This window comes from Ictidomys tridecemlineatus, chromosome 5, assembly GCF_052094955.1.
Source record: "Ictidomys tridecemlineatus isolate mIctTri1 chromosome 5, mIctTri1.hap1, whole genome shotgun sequence".
NCBI lineage: Eukaryota > Metazoa > Chordata > Mammalia > Rodentia > Sciuridae > Ictidomys > Ictidomys tridecemlineatus.
Genome location: NC_135481.1, coordinates 171,537,699 through 171,557,556, shown reverse-complemented (window position 1 = coordinate 171,557,556; position 19,858 = coordinate 171,537,699). Strand labels below are relative to the sequence as shown.

The 19,858-nt window shown below is 45.2% G+C and overlaps 2 protein-coding genes across 10 annotated transcripts in view; one reads left to right on the top strand and one right to left on the bottom strand.

The window, feature by feature from the left end:
- Smox (spermine oxidase) overlaps window positions 1–7,743 on the top strand; it is a 36,814-nt gene extending 29,071 nt beyond the window's left edge. For 2 of the 9 annotated variants that reach the window (XM_078051469.1, XM_078051470.1), the window contains exons 3-8: window positions 488–590; window positions 2,961–3,134; window positions 3,283–4,042; window positions 4,768–4,928; window positions 6,716–6,805; window positions 7,255–7,743. In XM_078051469.1, the coding sequence (XP_077907595.1) occupies window positions 488–590; window positions 2,961–3,134; window positions 3,283–4,042; window positions 4,768–4,928; window positions 6,716–6,805; window positions 7,255–7,392 (1,426 nt within the window). In that variant the 3' untranslated portion in view covers window positions 7,393–7,743. The remainder of the gene's footprint in view (window positions 1–487; window positions 591–2,960; window positions 3,135–3,282; window positions 4,043–4,767; window positions 4,929–6,715; window positions 6,806–7,254) is intronic. The other 7 variants (XM_005320505.4, XM_040276536.2, XM_040276538.2 and 4 more) reach the window with 6 other exon arrangements.
- The window catches only part of Adra1d (adrenoceptor alpha 1D), a 55,177-nt gene continuing 40,240 nt past the window's right edge, over window positions 4,922–19,858 (bottom strand). The window contains exon 3 of the mRNA XM_078051473.1: window positions 4,922–5,064. Coding sequence (XP_077907599.1) covers window positions 5,027–5,064 — 38 coding nt within the window. The 3' untranslated portion in view covers window positions 4,922–5,026. The remainder of the gene's footprint in view (window positions 5,065–19,858) is intronic.

The following is a 19,858-nucleotide window of genomic DNA, read 5'->3' as shown; positions in this document are numbered from 1 at the left end:
ATTTCAGCAGTTTGGGAGGCTGAGGCAGGGGGACTGCAAGTTTGAAGCCAGCCCCATCAATTTAGCAAGACCTTAAGAAACTTAGTGAGATCTTGTCTCAGAATAAAAAAATAAAAAGGGCCAGGGATGTGGCTTAGTGGTAAAGTGCCTCTGGGTTCAATAATCAATACCAAAAAAAAAAAAAAAAATGTAGATCATCGTCAACTTGTGCTGGTCCATTTGATTTTTGAAAGTCAAGGGTATGAGTTATGGAAAATAGGGTAGATAAAGTAGGTTATCATTTTATCAATCTGGGTCATGATGCTTTGGGTCTGAAGGTTGAAGCATAATCATGAGGTTAGGATTTCCTTGATGATGATCTTGATTCAAATATCAGTTATAATATTTATTAGCTATGTAATTTTTTTTTGGGGGGGTACTGGGGATTGAACCCAGGGACACTTAACCACTGAGCTACATCCCCAGCCCATTTTTGTATTTTATTTAGAAACTCGTTCTCACTGAGTTGCTTAGGGCTTCACAAAGTTGCTGAGGCTGGCTTTGAACTCGAGATCCTCCTGTTTCAACCTCCTGAACCGCTGGGATTACAGGTGTGTGCCACTGGGCCTGGCCTAGCTATGTAATCTTGAGCAAGTTATTGAACCTCTCAGACCTTTACTTTCTTTATTTGTAAAAAGGACATGGTTGTACCTACTTCTTAATGTTGTAAGGATTAAATGAGATCCCAGTGAATAATAAGAATTGAGGTAGCTGGGTATGGTGGCACATGCCTGCCATTCCAGTATCTTGGGAGGCTAAGGCAGGAGGATCTCAAGTTCAAAGCCAGCCTCAGCAATTTAGTGAGGCTCTAAACAACTTAGTGAGAACCTGTCACAAAAAAAAAAAAAAAAAAAGTCAGGGATATCGTTCAATGGTTAAGTGTCCCTGGGTTCAATTCCTGTAACCCTCCAAAAAAAGGTGGGGCTAGTATTAGCTACCTTTGACCTGTCCCATTTCCTGGTATCACATCAGGAAGCCATTATTTAACCTAGGGGAGGAGACTGTACCTACATGACAAACTCAAGTTCAAGTTAAGGCTGTCCTCAGCAGTGGTGGACACAAAGACAGGCAACATTCCTTACTCCTCAGTTGGGTTTTGGCCTCTAGTCAATCAACATGAGCTAAGGATGGGCTACCATATTGCTAATCACTCAAGGAAAAACCCCAGGGAGGGGGAGGTAGTTGAGAGCCCGACGCCTTGGCAGTGGTCTGGTGTGAGGAATTTGCTGAGGACTCCAGTTAAGGCCAAACACCCAGGATCTTGTGACTGCAGAGAGGACAAATGAATAATTTAACTCATTTTCTTTTGTATAATTTATACTTACAAGACATGTTTAATTCATGTTTCTATCTCTTGTGGAGGCCTTTCCCTTGAGTGGAATGGTGGGGGTGGGGAGTGGTGATCTCAGAAGGCTTTGTCACCTCCCTTGACTCTGTGGCCCCAGGGCCTGTCCCAGGGCTGGGGTGCAGGGCACACATTGTTCTCCCATTGTTCTGTGTGCTGACTGAATCTGAACTCACTGTAGGAAAGGAAGCACACCCCTAGTCAGCTCAGCTGCAGATGTGCAGCCCAGGAGCCCACATTTTTCAGTGTCCTGGGAATCACAGCAGTGGGTGGGGGATCTTGCTGTCTTCCTGCTGACAGATTTTTTAGATTAAGTCTTAGTCCTTGATGTCCCAGCCCCTGCCTGTCTTTTCAGAGTCATCTCTTGAACTTTCTCTCTCCTTGTTGCTCCCTTTGGCAAGATTAATCCACATTAAGGTTTCTGAATGCATCTCCATCTCTCCCCACCTGTCTCCCTTCCCGCCTCTGACTGTGCTCTTCCCTCTGCCTGAAACACTTTGCTTTTCTTTCCCAATGCCATCCTGACTATCTCTCAACTATTTAGGGCTGGTAGATCTCATAACACCTGGGTTCTTTTCTATCACAGCATGTTCCATAAATACAGCTGTCATGAAATATCTCTAAAATTTGAGTGGTCATGGGCATGGACCCTTTCTCTCTTGCTCACCATTACAACCTGTGTCTGGCATGAAGCCTAATAAATGTGTGTTGAGTGAATGTTGGGGCCTGCCCCAGGGATGGCTTACCTTCTTTAGGGAGGCCTGCCTAGAGTTTTGTGGAGGTTATATACCAAGCAGGCAGGGGATGAGTAGAAGGACTCTGTTCAAGGGACTGATTATCACTATTGCTGAGATGTGGGTTGGAATTCTTGCTGAAATGTGCCCACAAAATAATTCCCATTCCTTGGTGTGCTGGGGCTTCCTTGAGATGTCCCTTCTGTGTTCAACCCTTCCCTTTGCATTGCCTCTTTTTTTACATGCATCTGAGACCCTAATGAAGGGCATGCTTTATGTGGATCCAGGAAGATGCTGTTGCCACCCTTTCTCCTTTCACAAGGTGAAAGAGGCATCTCTGAGTGATCAGATCTCAGGGACCCTCTGCTCCTCTCCCTGAAACACTGGTCAGTTGACAGCTTTAGGCTACTTTCTTGGGAAAGGGCAGAACACAGGTGCTTGGGCAGGAGGACAGGGAAAGGGTTGTGCATTTGATTCTTGGAAAAGGTGTGTGTACGTAGACCTGTGTTCCTTTGTGGGATGTGGAGCCCTACAGACCTGTACAGAGCCTCTGAGGGGGTGGTTTCTTTCCCCCCAGACTGTATAGGTGCCAAATGTTTCAATTCTAAGTGAAGGCCCAGCAACAACCTTGGAATCCATGCTACCTCTCTGAGGTGAGGAGGCTGGCTGCCTAGGGCAGCCTGCCATTCCCAGTCTGCTTAGCAGGTGCTCCTTCATGCAGAGGTCAAGGGCTCAGCACATCCAGGGACCACCTGGTAGCTGTCACTTTCAAATTGGGCTCCTTTCATTTGGGGGTGGAGATGCAGTGTGGGAGTGTGAGTTTCCTGGGGTCTCTCTGGCAGGTCTATAACTTGACCCAGGAGTTCTTCCGGCATGGTAAACCAGTCAACGCTGAGAGTCAAAACAGCGTAGGGGTGTTCACCCGGGAGGAGGTGCGCAATCGCATCAGGGATGACCCTGACGACCCGGAGGCCACCAAGCGCCTGAAGCTTGCCATGATCCAGCAGTACCTGAAGGTATCTTTGCTATTAAGTACAGCTGTCAGAGTGAAGAAGCCCGATTCTGGGGGAGTCTGGGTCTGAGGAGGGCTGTGCTGCCCAGAGTTCTTGTTCTTTGCCCAGCCTGGCTCTGGTGTCATTGGCTTCTCTCTGGGTCCTCCCACAGGTGGAGAGCTGTGAGAGCAGCTCACACAGCATAGACGAGGTGTCCCTGAGCGCCTTTGGGGAGTGGACGGAGATCCCCGGTGCCCACCACATCATTCCCTCAGGCTTCATGCGGGTTGTAGAGCTGCTGGCCGAGGGCATCCCCTCCCACGTCATCCAGTTGGGGAAACCGGTCCGTTGCATTCACTGGGACCAGGCCTCAGCCCGCCCTCGGGGCCCTGAGATTGAGCCCCGGGTTGAGGGCGACCATAATCATGACACCGGGGAGGTTGGTCAGAGTAGAGTGGGTCCCCAGGGGGGCAGATGGGATGAGGATGAGCAGTGGCCGGTGATGGTGGAGTGCGAGGACTGCGAGGTGATCCCCGCGGACCACGTGATCGTGACCGTGTCGCTGGGCGTGCTGAAGAGGCAGTACACCAGCTTCTTCCAGCCAGGCCTGCCGGCAGAGAAGGTGGCTGCCATTCACCGCCTGGGCATCGGCACCACCGACAAGATCTTCCTTGAATTCGAGGAGCCCTTCTGGGGCCCAGAGTGCAACAGCCTGCAGTTCGTGTGGGAGGACGAGGCCGAGAGCCGCACCCTCACCTACCCGCCCGAGCTCTGGTACCGCAAGATCTGCGGCTTCGATGTCCTCTACCCGCCTGAGCGCTATGGCCACGTGCTGAGTGGCTGGATCTGCGGGGAGGAGGCCCTCGTCATGGAGAAGTGCGACGATGAGGCGGTGGCTGAGATCTGCACGGAGATGCTGCGTCAGTTCACAGGTGTGCTCTCTGCCGCCCTTTCCACCTGACCCCTTCCTCAGCCAGCTTCCCCGGGAGACCCTTGGCAGCTCTCCCCCGCCCCCCCCCCCCACCCCAGGTTGTGAAACCCAGATGGCTGTGGGCACCGGGAGCCACTGCAGGGCACCAGCTTGGCTCCTAAATTGCTGACACTCTCACTTCAGAGCATGAAACTCTCAATGGGTGCTGTGTTTTCTTCCCCTTCTAAGGACTGATGGCAAAAACACTGCCCATTCCTTTCCCATGGTCTTCCTAAGAGTCGGATTTGATTTTTATAATCTGATTGTTTTAGTGAAACATCCTCTACACATATTTCCAGGAGAATTTAACAGAGACCCCTGACATTAGATGGGAAATATGATTATCTGTAATTTTTTTTTTTTTTTTTGCAGTGCTGGGGATTAAACCCCAGCCTTGGGCTAGGCTAATGCTGTACCAACTGAGCTACATTCCCAGCTCCCGTAGTTATTTTTAAGATAGGACAATTAGGACCCTGAGAGATGGAATGTTCTGCTGGGGGTCACCCAGAGGTGATGAGTGGGCCTCCCTCCCTCCCTCCTCCTCCACCCTCAGTGCCTTCTCCAGGCAGCCTGGTATTCCTGGAGCCCTGGAGATGGGGTGGAGTTGTTCATTCTGGGATGCCTTCTGTATGTATGCAGCCTTGTTTCTTATCCTTCCTCCTCTTGGCTCTTCTGACTCCCCAACAGGGAACCCCAACATTCCAAAACCTCGGCGAATCCTGCGCTCAGCCTGGGGCAGCAACCCCTACTTCCGAGGTTCTTATTCATACACACAGGTGGGCTCAAGCGGGGCAGATGTGGAGAAGCTGGCCAAGCCCCTGCCCTACACCGAGAGCTCTAAGACAGCGGTGAGTGGGGATGTGTTTGGTGAGAGGCCTGGGAGTGGGTGTGTGGGTATTTCGTGTGTGTCTGGTCCAGGTTGAGGAAGGGTACGAGGTAGTGTTCACTAAGATGTGCTAAAGTCAGGCAGCAGTGGAGTGGCACCTATAATGAAAGAGAAAACAAGACAGTGTGCGCTTAACATCTGGAAGAAAAAAAAAATGGAATCAAATTGAAACTTTAAATGCTTTCTTGGGATGATAAAAACTGAGCCATTTCATTCTGTTAGTTAATATGGTAGCAGTTAGTCATATTTGATTTAAATTAACCAGAATTTAAATTAATAAATTAAAAATTTCATTTCTTGGATGCATTAGTCACATTTCAAATTTAATAGCCACATGTGGCAAGGGGCTATCCTGTTGGATTATGCAGCTATAGAATTTTTCAGTGTCATGGAATGTTCTATTGGATAGCATTGATTCAATGGAAATATTTTCCCACCATGTTTTAGAAAATAAAATTAAGAACATGACCCACTCCAAAATTATGTCACCTGTACACTAAAAAAAGGTAAATTTGAGAGAAATATATATTTTTGTTTCCACAAAGTGGATTTTTGGTTTTCCCAACTAAGTGTACATATAACAATAAATGTTAAAACCCCCACAGAATTAAATTTAAAACAATTCTTTGGAAAATTGGCAAAAGAAATTTCAGTCAACCAAGGTACACTGTGTCTGCCCTGCTATGCTCAGAGGGAAAAAGGAAAGGGGTCTTCAGAGAGGTCCCTACCACTGCCATAGCCATCTTTGCAAAAAGTAAACCTCTTATCACCTGCCTCAGGACTAGTGTATGTAAAAAGGCAAAGTAAAACAAAAATAACTGTGGCTTAAACAAGACAACTTTACTTCCAGCACACAAAAGGAAATTTGGAGGTAGGCGTCAGGACCTAGTATTATTAGTTACTGACTTTTATCTTCAGGGCCACCTTATGGCCCAAGAAAGGTGCAGAGGCTCTGGATCTTTCATCTGCCTCTTAGTCTAGAAGAAGGAAAGGCAGATGGGCAAAAAGGGGAATCCCTTGGAGCTGAGACATGGATCTCTAAGCAACCATGCATTTGCATCTCATTGGCCAGCACTTTGCCATGTGACCACACCTTGATGATGGAGAGGCTGGGCCACATCATTTTTATTTGGGATGACATCTGGCCCAATTAAAAACTAGGGCTTTATAATTGAGGAGATAGAGGAGAAAGGGTGGATGTGGGAACAGGTGTCTGCTACAACATCCTTCCCACCACCTTTTCTGTTTAACAACCTCTATGGGTTCCTTGTTGGTGGTATTCAGCTTCATCTGGGAACTTATTAGGAAAGCACATTCTCAGTGCCCCCAAGAAATGATGGATTAAAAACTGCATTCGATCAGGCTCCACAGCTGATGCCTTGGCATTTGCAGTTTGAAAGGCACCAGAATAAAATCCACACACAAGCTTGGGATGCAAGAACTTGAACTTTGCCTGGACTTTACCAAGAGAGCCTGCTTTCTCCAGGTTGATTCCTGGATATACAAAACATTGCACTTTGCCCCCAGTGTGGAGCATTTTTTGCTCCCACTTTTACCTTTCTCTGAATGTTCTTTGCCTCTGTTCATCCAGCATCTTCTGAGAACTGGCCCAAAGGTCCTCTCCTCTGGGAAACTCTGTGGGATCCACCAGGCCTCTTTTCTGAGCCATTGGCACCTCACCCAAACACCTACCACATCATGTATGACCGTTGTTTAGTAATTGGGTTTCATGTCTGGCTTCCCCACCAGCATGGAAGCACCACAAAGCAGCAGCCTGCTCACCTTTTATCATCCAAGTGCCCAGAACAGTCCCTGGACCTTGATAGGGGCTCCATAAAGGTTTGTTAAATCACCACCTGACTTTATCATATGCTTATGTTCTTCCAGGTTCTAAGTGCTTTAGATCCATGATATCACTGAGTCCTTGTAACCACCCTCAGAAGTAGGAGTTACAAACACATTGGGCCAGTGAGAAAAATCAAGGCTCAGGGAGGTTAAACCCCTTGCCCTGTTTGCTACTAAGAGGCTCACAGAGCATTTGAGACTGCAGAGCCTGGACTTCTAATAGCCTCAGGTCAGAAAGAACCAAGGTCTGGATGTTTGGGGAAGAGGGGAAGGCGACCAGGTGGGATGTGTAGCTCCTCATCCTGTGGAAGCAGCAGAACCTGCATCTTAGATGCCTGCCCGTTCTTCTGTGATTTGTGGTAGGGATGAGGGTTCTGGGGCATTCAAGAAGCCCTTTGGCCTCTGCTGCTCCTTCATCCTCACCTCCCCTTCCCCCTACCCAGCCCATGCAGGTGCTGTTCTCTGGTGAGGCCACTCACCGCAAGTACTACTCCACCACCCATGGTGCTCTGCTCTCTGGCCAGCGCGAGGCTGCTCGTCTCATCGAGATGTACCGAGACCTCTTCCAGCAGGGGACCTGAGGGCTATCCTCACTGCCTAGCGAGCATGTTCCTTAAAGAACAACTAACTCGTGACTGCCAGCCCCTGCCCCTTGCCCCCTTGTGCCCCTAACTTCCCAATCCTCTGTAGAATGGATTTTAATCTTTGGTAGAGCTAGATAATCTGGCTGGCCTCAGACCCAGCCCTGTAGCTGTTCCTTTTCTCCAGACCAGTTGGTGACCCTGTGGGGCCCGTTGATTTACCTCTGTGCTGGGATGCTGACTCCTGCACCTCCCCTTCTCCCTCCTTGTTATTGCAAGTGCCTTCAATACTTTGCATTTTGGGATAATAAAAGAGGCCACCCTTCCTGTGCTCCTCAGCTTCTCTCCTCAGTTCTCCTCAGCCTCTGCGTGTGTGTTTTTAATCACACCTCCTTTGAGGGGGGGTTGGTGGGGGGAACCATGGCCTGACGATGTCCCCAGAATGGTAGGTGCTTGCATTTACTGGAGGGGATGTCCCCCTCACCGTATTTGTGGCTAAACAGAGAGGTTCCTCAGGAATATAGGCCTCACCCTGCCCAGTGCTGGCTCCTTCAGGATGGGCCTAGGTCTGCTTCATGGCCCTTTGCCAGACTTCTTGGAGCTTAATTGGATGATGAACTGCATGGAGTGAGGTGAGTTCCATGTGTGGAGACCCCACTTGTGGCTCCCTGCCAGGCTCAGATGTGTTCATTGTTAATCTGTTGCTGGTCACAGGGTGGTGGATCTGGCCCTTGCAGAGGTGTCTTTTGAGCCTCTGAGAATGTGGATAACATGACCATTTTTTTTTTTTCTTTTTTGGTGGCAGGGAGATATCCTGAGTGTGACCCATCTGCTGTGTTCTAAGGATCTGCCACTTATGGGAGGTGGGGATAGAATTTTCTTCTCTTTTTGCTGAGTGGAACATGTCCCCGCACTTATACTCCACCCACACACCTATAGGTGCTTCTTGTGCACATGTAGACATACAGCCTCCATCCATGTACCTACACATAACATGAACCTACATACACACATGCACATACCTGAGTTTATCCACGAGAAGTGTTTATAGAATTTTTGCCAAGGATCCATACCCATCTGCTGGCATAACTTAAAAAATTATATATATATATATATATATATATAACATTTTTTTTGAACAGAGGAATGTATTCATGTGATTCAAGCCCAAAAGCCCTTTGAATTGTATATTTTTTGAGGGTGGGGGGGGTACTGGGGTTTGGACCCAGGGGTGCTTAATCACTGAGCCACATCCCCAGTTCTTTTAATTTTTTATTTTGAAATGGGTCTTGCTAAGTTGGTGAGGTGGGCCTGAACTTGTGATCCTCCTGCCTCAGCCTCCTGAGCTGCTGGTATTACAGGTATGTGTCACCGAACCTGGTGAAACAACCCTTGTTATACCTGTCCAGAATCACCATTGCCCCTCCATATCCCCTTGCTATTATGTCAGGTGTTTCTCTTCTTAGATATGTCAATATTAAGATACTTTTCCTTCTTTTTATACAACAGTGCCAAAGTATTCATCCTGTCCTTTATTTTGCTTTTTTAGATTAACGGTATACACTGGACATCTTTCCACAGTAGTACTTAAACAGACTATGTAAATTTAGACATTACTTTGGTTAAAGCAGGTCTGACTCCTTCCGTCTTCGTGCCTTGGAGGCACCTGTCCACCTCTCACCCTCCCCAGCTCCTGGTTTTCCCCACCAACTGCAGTGAGATGGACAGAAGTAAACCCATGGCATAAATATGGGGGAAGAAAGTAATACAGGTTCTTGGGGTCACAGGCATAGGAATTGTAAGGGACTCCATGGGGATGAGAGGGTGGGAAATGTTTCTTTGGTGACTCCATGTCAGGTATGGGTAAGAGGGAGGAAGAAAACATTCACCTGGCAGGGTGTCAGTCATAAATGATGGGCACATTGTCTCTTGATTTGTTATGGATGCCAGCTTTGGCTGGAAGAGTGACTGATCCCTGAAGGTAAGTGAAGTCTCGTGTGGTTAATAAGTGTGCCCATTGTCACCCAGGTAGGTAGTGATACTGAGATCTGCATGACCCCACAGTCAGGCTCATTCTATTGTATCGTACTTGATGAAGAAAAGAGATTGAAGCCACTAAAGCAATCTGAAGCCATTGCCAGAGAGGGTGGACACGGGTACAGCCTCCCTGGGAGGCTGTGTGACTGATTCTACCAAGGCAGGTCTTGTGCTTGCTAGCATTTCCCCCCTGATTTCCATCCAAGAGAAATCTGAGTGCAGATGCCCACAAAAGATGTGTACCAAAATTTTCATAGCAATGAAGTTTACAATAACTAGAAACTGGAATCATCCCAGCTGTCCACCCATAGAAAAAATGGATGAACTATAGTGCATTCATACAATGGAATACTACTTAGCAATAGAATAAAATAAATGACTGTTTGCAACAACGTGGATTATCTCAAAGACATGGTTTATTGTTGAATGGAAAAATCCAGACACAAGGCCATGTCCTGGATGATTTCTTTTATATAAAGTTTAAGAACCTGCAAAATGAAGCTATGGCATTAGCAGCGAGGAGATGGGCATAGTTAACAGGAGTTCATGCATTGGTAAAAATGCAAGTCACATACTGAATATTTATGCATATTTTTGTATTGTGTGACTTAATTTAAAAGATTAAAGTAGGGTCTAAAGACTTCCTCCCCATTATCCCAACCCACCCAACCCAAAATGTGCTGCGTTGGTCTAGCTAATTTCTTCCTTGGCAGAGACAAAGCATTCTAAGATCCGATAAAGGGAGGAGGGACCTACTTAGGCCCATTGGCTACTCAATGATAAGGGTTGACCTTGAATTCATATAGAATGTCCCTGTTTATTTGATCCATTATTCTGTGTGTCCCCTCATCCTCTCAGTGCCTGCAGATGTTCAAGAGAGGCGGGGAGTGTTTCATAACAGAGGAAATCGAGGTTCCCAGAAGGACTTGTGTGCGGCTGAGCAAGGCCACACAGTTTAGAGAGGATGTGATCTTGTGGGAGTGGGAACAACCCTGGGAGGAAGCCAACAGGGACCCTTGAGACACACAGGAGGGGTCAGGTTGGAGGAGGGGTGGCCCTGGAGAGTTGCCAAAGCATCCAACCCTCCAGTGTGCTGTTCCACCGCAAATAATTGCATAATGTAGGTAGCGTTTATGATTTACAGCTCGAAAAGCAGATTCCAGGCAGATGAACAAAGAGGAACAAGAACCCTTCATCAGCGTGGAGCAGCTAGACACGCCCAGAACACAGGATGCATTCCATGTGGCGACTAAGTTCCTGAAGCAGATGTGGACAAGCAAACATTGATGGACAACCAAAGGGATCTATCAAATGTGGCATGCTCAGGCCATCACCCTTGCCAGCATTGCCATATAGTTCCCATTGCCTGAAAGGTCACCTGGAGAGAAAAGTTCTTTCCTGCACTGGATTCTATGTGGACTTAGTTGGTTTCTTGTGCTTTGGGTATCAGGGAATCCATAGTCACAGCATTCAGTTGTGGCTTTGTGGAAGCCTCAGAAATGTGCCCTCAGAAGGAACATTTGGGGCACTATCTCTTCCTGACTTTGCTGCCATATGACAATGAGTTATCTTCTACTTTATGGGAACTGCCTGCAGTCTGCCCCTCCCACAAGTATAGCACTGGAACACCTCTGATTTGAGCCACTGTTAGTCAGCTTTCTGTTGCTGGGACAAAATACCTGAGGTCATTAACTTAAGAGGAAAAAAGGTTTATTTTGGCTCAGAGTTGTAGAGATTTTGGTTCATTGGCCCCCTTGCTTTTGGCCTGTGGTAGCACAGTACATTATGGTGGGAGCATATGTTGGAAGACATTCGCCTCATGGTAGCCTGGAAACAGAGAGACAGGAAGGGATTGGGGTCCCAGTACCCTAATGATCTAACTTCCTTCCATTGGCTCCACCACTTAAAGGTTCTACCACATCCCAGTAGTGTCATAGGCTAGTGACCAAGCCTTCAAAGCATGGGCCTTTGGGGACATTGGAGATTTATTCTAAGGCAGTCACCCTGCAGGACCAAGTAGAACGGGCTCAAGTGTAACTCTGAGGTGCACAGTGAGGTGAGGGGAGCTGCTGGCTTGATTCTTGAGAATTGCCTGTCTAATTAATGGTCTTCCAAACTTAATGGTAGACACAAGAGACTGGGTTTTCTTATAATGACCGGCTGGGCTGTTTGTTGAGGCTACTCCTGGTTTGTGTCGGGAATCAAACCATCAACACATGGGAAGAGTGGTTGCCCTGCTAAGGTGACCAGGACATCTAACTTCATATTATGTATTTAATATAAGAAAGGAAGGACTTGGTCACTGCCCTGTTTGGATACAAAAACCATTCTCACTTTCCATGATTCTAGAGATGGTTGGTTGATGTTGAGTTTGCAGGAATGTTCAAAACCTAGACCTCAGGAATGGAAAGTGTTGGGCATATTTTATTTCCATAAACTCAGTATTTGTACAATTTAATCTATTGGATGGGGTGTTCCCCTCTACATTTCACTATAGATTCAACCTGTTTTTTTTTTTTTTTTTGTCTTAGATATGCTACTGTCCCCATTACCCTACCTGGAGAACATGAGGTCACACAGTCATCTCTCCATCCCCAGCTCAAGGCTATGCGATCACTTTATGTCTTTCTCATTTGTGAGTGGCTTCAGTGTACTTTATGGCACCCTGGACGATTGGTTTCTTCCTTTGCTTAAATTAGTTTGGGTTAGGTTTCGTTCACTTGTGATCAGTCCTGACTAATTCAAATTGGTTCCAGAACTGGGGTTTTACAGTTGGTCTCTCTCCAGTACCTTCAACTCTTTTGACCCTTGTTTTATTAAAGCCAGTCAACCTAAGCCCTGGATCAAGCCACAGCTATTCCTGGGCCACTGAAGGGGCTTCTGGAGAAAAACACAGAGCCACACCTGCTGGCCAAAGCAAAGCAAAAGGAAGCAAACCAAACAAAACAGCATGGCACTGCCTACAGGATCTGCTGTGGATGTGATGTGTCCAAATCAGAACTCTTTATTCTGCTTCTTCCCAGATCTCAGCTGCCTCTGGTCTTCTCCACTTGAGAATCATTTGTGGAATCACCATTTGGCTCTGTGCAAATACCTTGAGTCATTATTGACTCATCCTGTTTTTCTTTCATACTACATCTGATTGTTAGATTTACCATCACTGAATCCTGTTCTTTCATACCACATCTGATAGTTAGATTTACCATCACTGGATCTTGTTCTTTCATACCACATCTAATTGTTAGATTTACCATCATTGAATCTTGTTGGCTATCCTTACAAAACATCCTGAATCTGCTCTTCTGACTGCTTGCCTGTGTGCTCTAGATAGCTGCAGTAGCCTCTTAGGTGATGTCCCTTCTTCCACATCTACCCTGTTAGCCTGTGTGAGCCTTTTAAAATATCAGTCCTGCCTTGCTGTCTCCCTGGTTTCCACCAACAGCCATCACACTAGGACGAAGTGATCTCTAACACCCTACCTATGTGATCTGTCCCCTGCCTGTCACCTCCTACCCCTCTCCTTCCATTGGCCCTGGCTGGTCTTCTTGTCTGGAATATTTTCCTCCAGAAATTTGCAAGGCTTCTTCCTCTCTGTCTTCAGATCTCTATTCAGACGTCACTTCTCTGGGAAGCCTGCCCTGAGCATCCTGTTTTCACAGCCTCCCCCTTCTCTGTCCTCTCCCCATGACTGTTTCCTTTTCCCTTATGTTATTTTTTTTTTGTGTGTGTGTTTACCTATTCATTTGCTTATCCCTCTTCTCACTATAATATAAAATTTCATGTTACCCATTATAAGTAAGTTTGTTTCATGTTTACTGCTGCCTATGAAGTATGTCCAAAATAGTGCCTGGCATCATAGTAGGCTATCAATAAATATTTGCAAAATGAATGAACAAGAAAATGAAAACACCAAGCTAAATAGTGCCACCACGGAGACCCACCTTCAGTGCTGGTGACAGTCGTGGCTTTCCCTTGTTAGCTCTCTCCTCTCAAGCTGCTCCTACTCCCCTCTCCCCACAACTTCACCCTTATCACTGTCACCAGGCAGTGTGGCCTCCTGCTTCATAGACAAAGTAGACCCCTTAGAGGTCATGTCCTCACCCAGTCAACAAGTTCTCCAGCTTCACACCTGTCCGACGGGACCTCTCTCCTGACATAATGGGAGATGAGGCTCTGCCTCTTCCAGGGTGACCCTTCACTTGTGCATTCCTTGTTCCAAATATAGAGGCCTTGCCTCTTCCACCTCACTCTCCCAATCTCTTTACTGCATCCTTCCCATCCATATTTCTACATGTCTGTCCCACTGCCCTCCCTTTCTTTGCCTCCCTGGATAGTCAAGCTTCATAGCAGCATTTTCTACTTTTGCTTTTTTATGCATTCTCACTGTCCTCACTCTAGCAGTTGTTGGGAGGGATTCTCATATTTCAGAGAGAGACACAAAAAAAGGCCAGACTGACCCCCACTTTCTCAATGGCTAAGAGGTGAGGAATAATCCAGTTCGTGGATCTCTAGAAGCAAATGCTCTATTGGGACTATAACCCACATCCTCTGGCGCCATCTGCTGGCCATATCAGAACAAAACCTTGCTGTCCTGAATTCTCTTTTTGAGTTTTCCAAAATCCAAACAAATGAACCAACACAAACAATCTTAAGTATAAAAGGAGGCCTTATTGGTTCCTAAAGTAATTTCTTGTGTTTTTTTGTTCATTCATTTTTTTGTTTGTCCATCAAATGCTAATGACTTACTTTTGTATGTCAGGCGCTATGAGGAGAAACTTCATGTGTCTTTTTTTTTGAGGGGGGAGTGTGCAGTACCAGGGATTATACTTAGAGGCACTCAATCACTGAGCTGCATCCAGAGCCCTATTTTGTATTTTATTTAAAGACAGGGTCTCACAGTTGCTTAGCACCTCGTCATTGCTGAGGCTGGCTTTGAACTTGCAATCCTCCTGTCTCAGCTCCTGAACTGCTGGGATTACAGGCATGCACTTTGTGTGTGTGTGTGTGTGTGTGTGTGTGTGTGTGTGTGTGTGTGTTTACATGAAAAATTATTTAATGACAGTGCTTTTGGAATTATATGTCTCTAAACACCACAATAGTCCTACAATACAGTTTGTTTTGGGTGGAAGGTGGGGGATTTAGCACAGAAAGGCTTACTTAAATAACAGTTGGGAAAGAAAGTTCCTTTGTGTTTATGTGGTTCGCACTATTAGTTTGGTTTAGGGGAAGGGTGAACTGAAAGATAAATGGTTATTAGCTACAAAACATACTCAATTGATCAAAATTGACTAAAGAACAAATCTACATTTTTAGGTGATCTTTCAAAATCAGTTCTCGGTTCTGAATTACCCAATAACTACTGGGGATTCAAACTCACTCCCTTATTATAAAAATACATATTCATGCTGGGCACGGTGATACATAACTGTAATCCTAGTGGCTCAGAAGGTTGAGGCAGGAGGATTGCAAGCTCAAAGCCAGCCTCAGTAACTTAGCAAGGCCCTAAGCAACTTAGCAAGACCCTAAATAAAATATAAAAAAGAACTGGTCATGTGGTTCAGTGGCTAAGCACCCCTGGGTTCAATCCCTTGTATAAATAAATAAATAACTATTTATAAAATGTTTATGGTTGTGGTGTTCTAGTTACAAATAGCTTCTACTTTTCTAGTATAGAATTTCACTTTGGAGAAACTTTAATTATGCTTCAAGAATTAAGTTTACTAAATCAATAAATAAAATATGTGAATTTATCTTGTCCCCCAAGTGAAGCTGGACTTATGGGTTGTATACAGTTCTTTTATGTTTGGACATAAGTAATAGAGGTGTAAGGAAGAAGTCTTTGGTATAAATATATTTACTGTGTCCCAGTAAATCTGGCTTCTTTTGGGGACAAAATAAGGTCCCATTTAAAAAAAACTTATTTATTGGAATAGAATGGTGTATGTAACTCACAGATCATGAGTGTACAACATGTAAAATTTTGAACCTCTCATGTAACTAGAAACAGAAGTGTCCCTTGTGCCTCTCCCAGTCATTACCCCCACCAAGGGTGTGTTATCTTGTTACTGTAACAGAGTACATGGGATAATAAACTTATAAAGAGAAAAGGATTATTTTTGCTTAGAGTTTTGGAGGTTTCAGTCTGTGGTTGGGTAGACCCATTGCTTCTGGGCCTGTGATGAGGCAGTACGTCATGTGGTAGAGCAAACGACTCACCTCATGGCAACCGGGAAGCAAAGAGAGGGACAGAAAGGGGTCTCAGTATCTTCTTCAAGGACATGTCCCCAATGATCTAACTTCCTCTCAATAGGTCCCACCTCCTAAAGGTTCCACCACCTCCCAGTAGTGCCACATACTGGGGACCAAGCTTTTAACACGAGCTTTTGGAGCTCTTTTAGAACCAGACTACAGCAAAGTGGTTTGAGACTTTTCACACTTTAGTTTGTGCCCATTTTTGTACTTTATGTAAACCTACATTTTTATTATAATCAAATCTCTGAGATTCACCCCTGTTTGTGTAGCTGTCATTAGTTTATTCTCATTGTCAGATAATAGTTCACTGTATGATGTGCTAAGATTTATACATCCCCTCTGGTGATGAACACTGGATTTGTTTCAAGTTTTTGGCTATTCAAAACCATGGCTATGAAGATGCTACTCTGTGTCTCCTGGTGAATGTATAAATGCATTTCTATTGGGTGCTTACCTAGGAGAATTGATGGGCCATAGGGTAAGAGTAGGTAGGTGTAGGTTTAGAAGTTCAGGGATAATATCTCCAGCCCCTGCATTTCACACTATTGGGAAGCATAGGATTTCTCCCTGCTTCCCCTGCAGGGGTGTTGACACTCAGTCATTATCTACCTTCATTCTCCTCTCCTTCATATGACCTTGACCTGAGAAACTCAGCTGAATCTCCTTCCAGTTGATATCACACAGCTGATGGCTGGGGATTTGCAGTCCTCTTTTCTATCAAATTATCCTTGGTGTGTGCTTGAGACCACACCAGGGCAGCCAGTGGATCCCATTGCCAGGAGGGAGCCAAGGCCCTGGGGCATACCAGGGATAGCTGATATTTCCATTCCTCCTCAGGTTGACTTGCCATCCTCCATCCTGGTCCTCCTCGGTCCATCCCATTGTTCTCTCTGGCCAAATAGGCAGGTCAAGTGGTGATGGGACTGGATTCAAGATCGCTGTTTCTGTTTCACATTGAACAGTCTGTGTCCTCTTCCTCCTCCCTTCCATTTTGTGCCAGATTGTTTGTATCCCACTTCATAAATTCTCAGTGAAACCTCTTTGCTTCCCCCCCACACTCCTGCTCCTCAGAATGTGGTCCCCAGACCAGCAGCATCAGCATGTCTCCTGGAACTCATTAGAAATGCAGAATCTTAGACTCCTCTTCCAGAGGAATCAGAATCTGCAATTTAATCAAGATCCCCAGGTGATTTGTGTGCATATTTGAGTCAGTGTGTGCTGACTGCCGTGCTAATGGGGACACTGGGCTGTGACTCTTGCTTTTCAGAGAGCAGGAGTGAATCAGCTCCTTACCTCCACACCTTGCCTTCCATCCCTAGGCCTCTCAGCTCCCTCCTCCTTCCAGGGAGTTGCCCATCTTTAAGTTACCAGGCAGGCAGATGTTAAGGTTTCCCAACAGCCTAGATGTCCCAGGGCTGGGATGGCCTATCTCATGCATGTCTTAGAGCCATGCTCTTCAATATGTGCTGGTGGATTGGCAGCATTCACCTTACCTGGGAGCTTGTCCGAGATTCAGAACCCCAGGTCCCACCCTGAACCTGCCGAATCATTCTATATTTTTCATAAGAGCTGCAGAAGCTTTGATTGCAGGGTAAAATCTGAGATGTACTGTCTACACCACGGGTTCCTCACTCCAGCACAAGGATTGTCTGGGGAGATTAAAAAACTACAACAAAAAATAACCCAGGGTTTCAGGCTTGGAGTTATGGTTTCCATGCTGGTTGCATATTGCAATCACCTGGGGAACTTTAAAAGCCATGGATGCCCAGGGTCACGCCCAGAGCTCTACTTGAATCAGCCTCACCTCTGTGCTCTTCAATGTTGGCAGCAGCTCCTACCTTGGATTTTCTGATAGGGGCTTCTTTGTGGCTTCTCTTACCACAATGGCCTTCATTCCATGAATCAGGGAACCAAAGAGGTGAACTTGACCAAGCATTTCTACTCCAGCAATTCATGAAGGAATTGGTGAACTAACCTTGAAAGGGTTCAGATCTCTTGGGCTATTACAAGGCAGATTTGGGTCAAAGGTCCATCAACTTTCAACCTGCATAGCTCCTACTGTAACTGCTGTTCTTTTTTATTTTTCCAACTAGAAATTCATTTTGATACACAGGTACTTTTGTGGAAAGAAAATGTTTACAAAAGAAAACTTGTGATGTCATAGGAGGGACCTTAGCCAAGCACAATCAACCTTTTCCTTCATTTAAGGGGTTCTGGGACAGTGCAATGACCCAGATCAATCCATTTCACAGATCATGCCATACTCCAGGCATAAATTTTTGGACAATTTGTTGCCATTTCTGTTTCCCTAAACTTGTCATTTTATGTTTTTGGCCAGTTAATATATTGCAACAAATTCTTCACCATCAAACTTTTACATCCCACAATTGAATAAAAGCAGTTTAGCAATGTCTGAGAGGCATGGAAATCATCTCTGAATCATCAGAGAGCTGTTTTATTAGGAACTATAGTTTTTAAGTCTCTCTTTTTCTATAACAATCCTTTCTCCTTTTTTCTTCAACTCTTTATACTGAAGTGTAATATGCAGAGTGCATAGTATTTCTCCTAGTGATCCGATACTATCTGTCCTGAGCAGTTTTCCTAAGTCTTGGGGAACCAGTTTGCAAAGAATCTTAGGCTTTTGTTGTCATTTGGTGCTATCCGTAAGTGACAAAGCTACTTTATACAAACGGTGTTCCATCCCACCAGATTTTGACAAATTGGTAACCAGTATATGATAAACTGACTTCACAGAGATAACTCATTCACCATATATTCATATTTTGAGTAATCAGGTGCCTTGCACAGTTCTGTGCCACCAGCCAGGAGAAGACATAAAGCATTGCCAGCACTACCAAAGCCCCTTTCATGAACCTTCTTGTCTTAGTTCATTTCTGTTGTTACAACAGAACGCCTGAGACTGGATAATTTAAAGGAAGATAAATTTATTTTGATTTATGGTTCTGGAGGATGAGAAGTCCAAGGACTGTCATTTGCTTGACTTAGGGTGAGGACCTCCTGCTGCTTTAACTTGTGGCAAAAGGGGAAGCCGGTGTATGTGAAAGAGGGAGAACATGAGGGGTGGACTTGTTTTATCATAACTCTCATGAGAACCAGAACTCACACAAGAGGCGTTCATCTGTTCATGAGGACCCTTCCTCTGGCCCAAACACCTCCCACTAGGCTCCACCACCAGTACTTTGGCTTTGAGGTGCTAAGGTTCCAACATATGAACTTGGAGGTGATGCACTCAAGCTATCACACTTCCCAAACACAAATTCCTCTCCCCTCCCCAAAGAACCTGACTTCTAACATTATCATTTCTGATTTGTTTGCTTGCCTTGAACTTTCCAAATGGGGACTACTCAGGATGTGGTTGGCTTCTTTTGTGCAGATTACTCATGAAATTCATCCATGTTGTATGTGATTGAATTTTATACATTTTTATACATATCATTTTCTTAGCCAATCTGTTGTTGTTGTTATTAGTGGTTCCGGGGATCAAACCCAGGGTCTCCTGAATGTTCCTCAAGTACTCTGCCACTGAACAACACCCCCCAGTTTTACCAAATCTATTTTTGTTGAACATTTGGGTGGTTTTTAGTTTGTGGCTCTTAGGCATGCTTGTTCCTGGGGTGCCCATTCGAACACGTTTTGATTGATCTGTGTCTGAAATGGATCTGATGGCTCTGAGAGTCACTTCATCTTCAGCCAGTAAGGTGCACAGTTTTCCCAAGTGGTCGTACGGTCTGCCAGGTTTCAGTTGTTCCCCATTCTTTCTTGTAATGTCCTTGTCTGGTTTTAGAATCAAGGTTTTTCTGGGCTTGTAAAATGAATTCAGAAGTATTCCTTCTTTTTCTGGTCTCAGGAAGAGTTTAAAATTGGTGTTATTGCATCCTTCAATGTTTGATGACATTCACAGATGAAGCCATCCAGTCTTGGAAAGTTTTAAGTTGCAGGTTTAATTTATTTCTTCATTGTAGGATTATCTATCTGTATTTTTATTTTTATTTTACAAGAGATTTGTAAGATGTATTTTAAAATTAATTTTTTTCATTTTACTAGGTTTTCAAGTGTATTGCCTTATATTTCAAAATATCTTTTTATTCTTGATTTATGCCCACATATCATAATGATGTCCTGACATTGACCATCAATCTTTTTTTTTTTTTTTTTT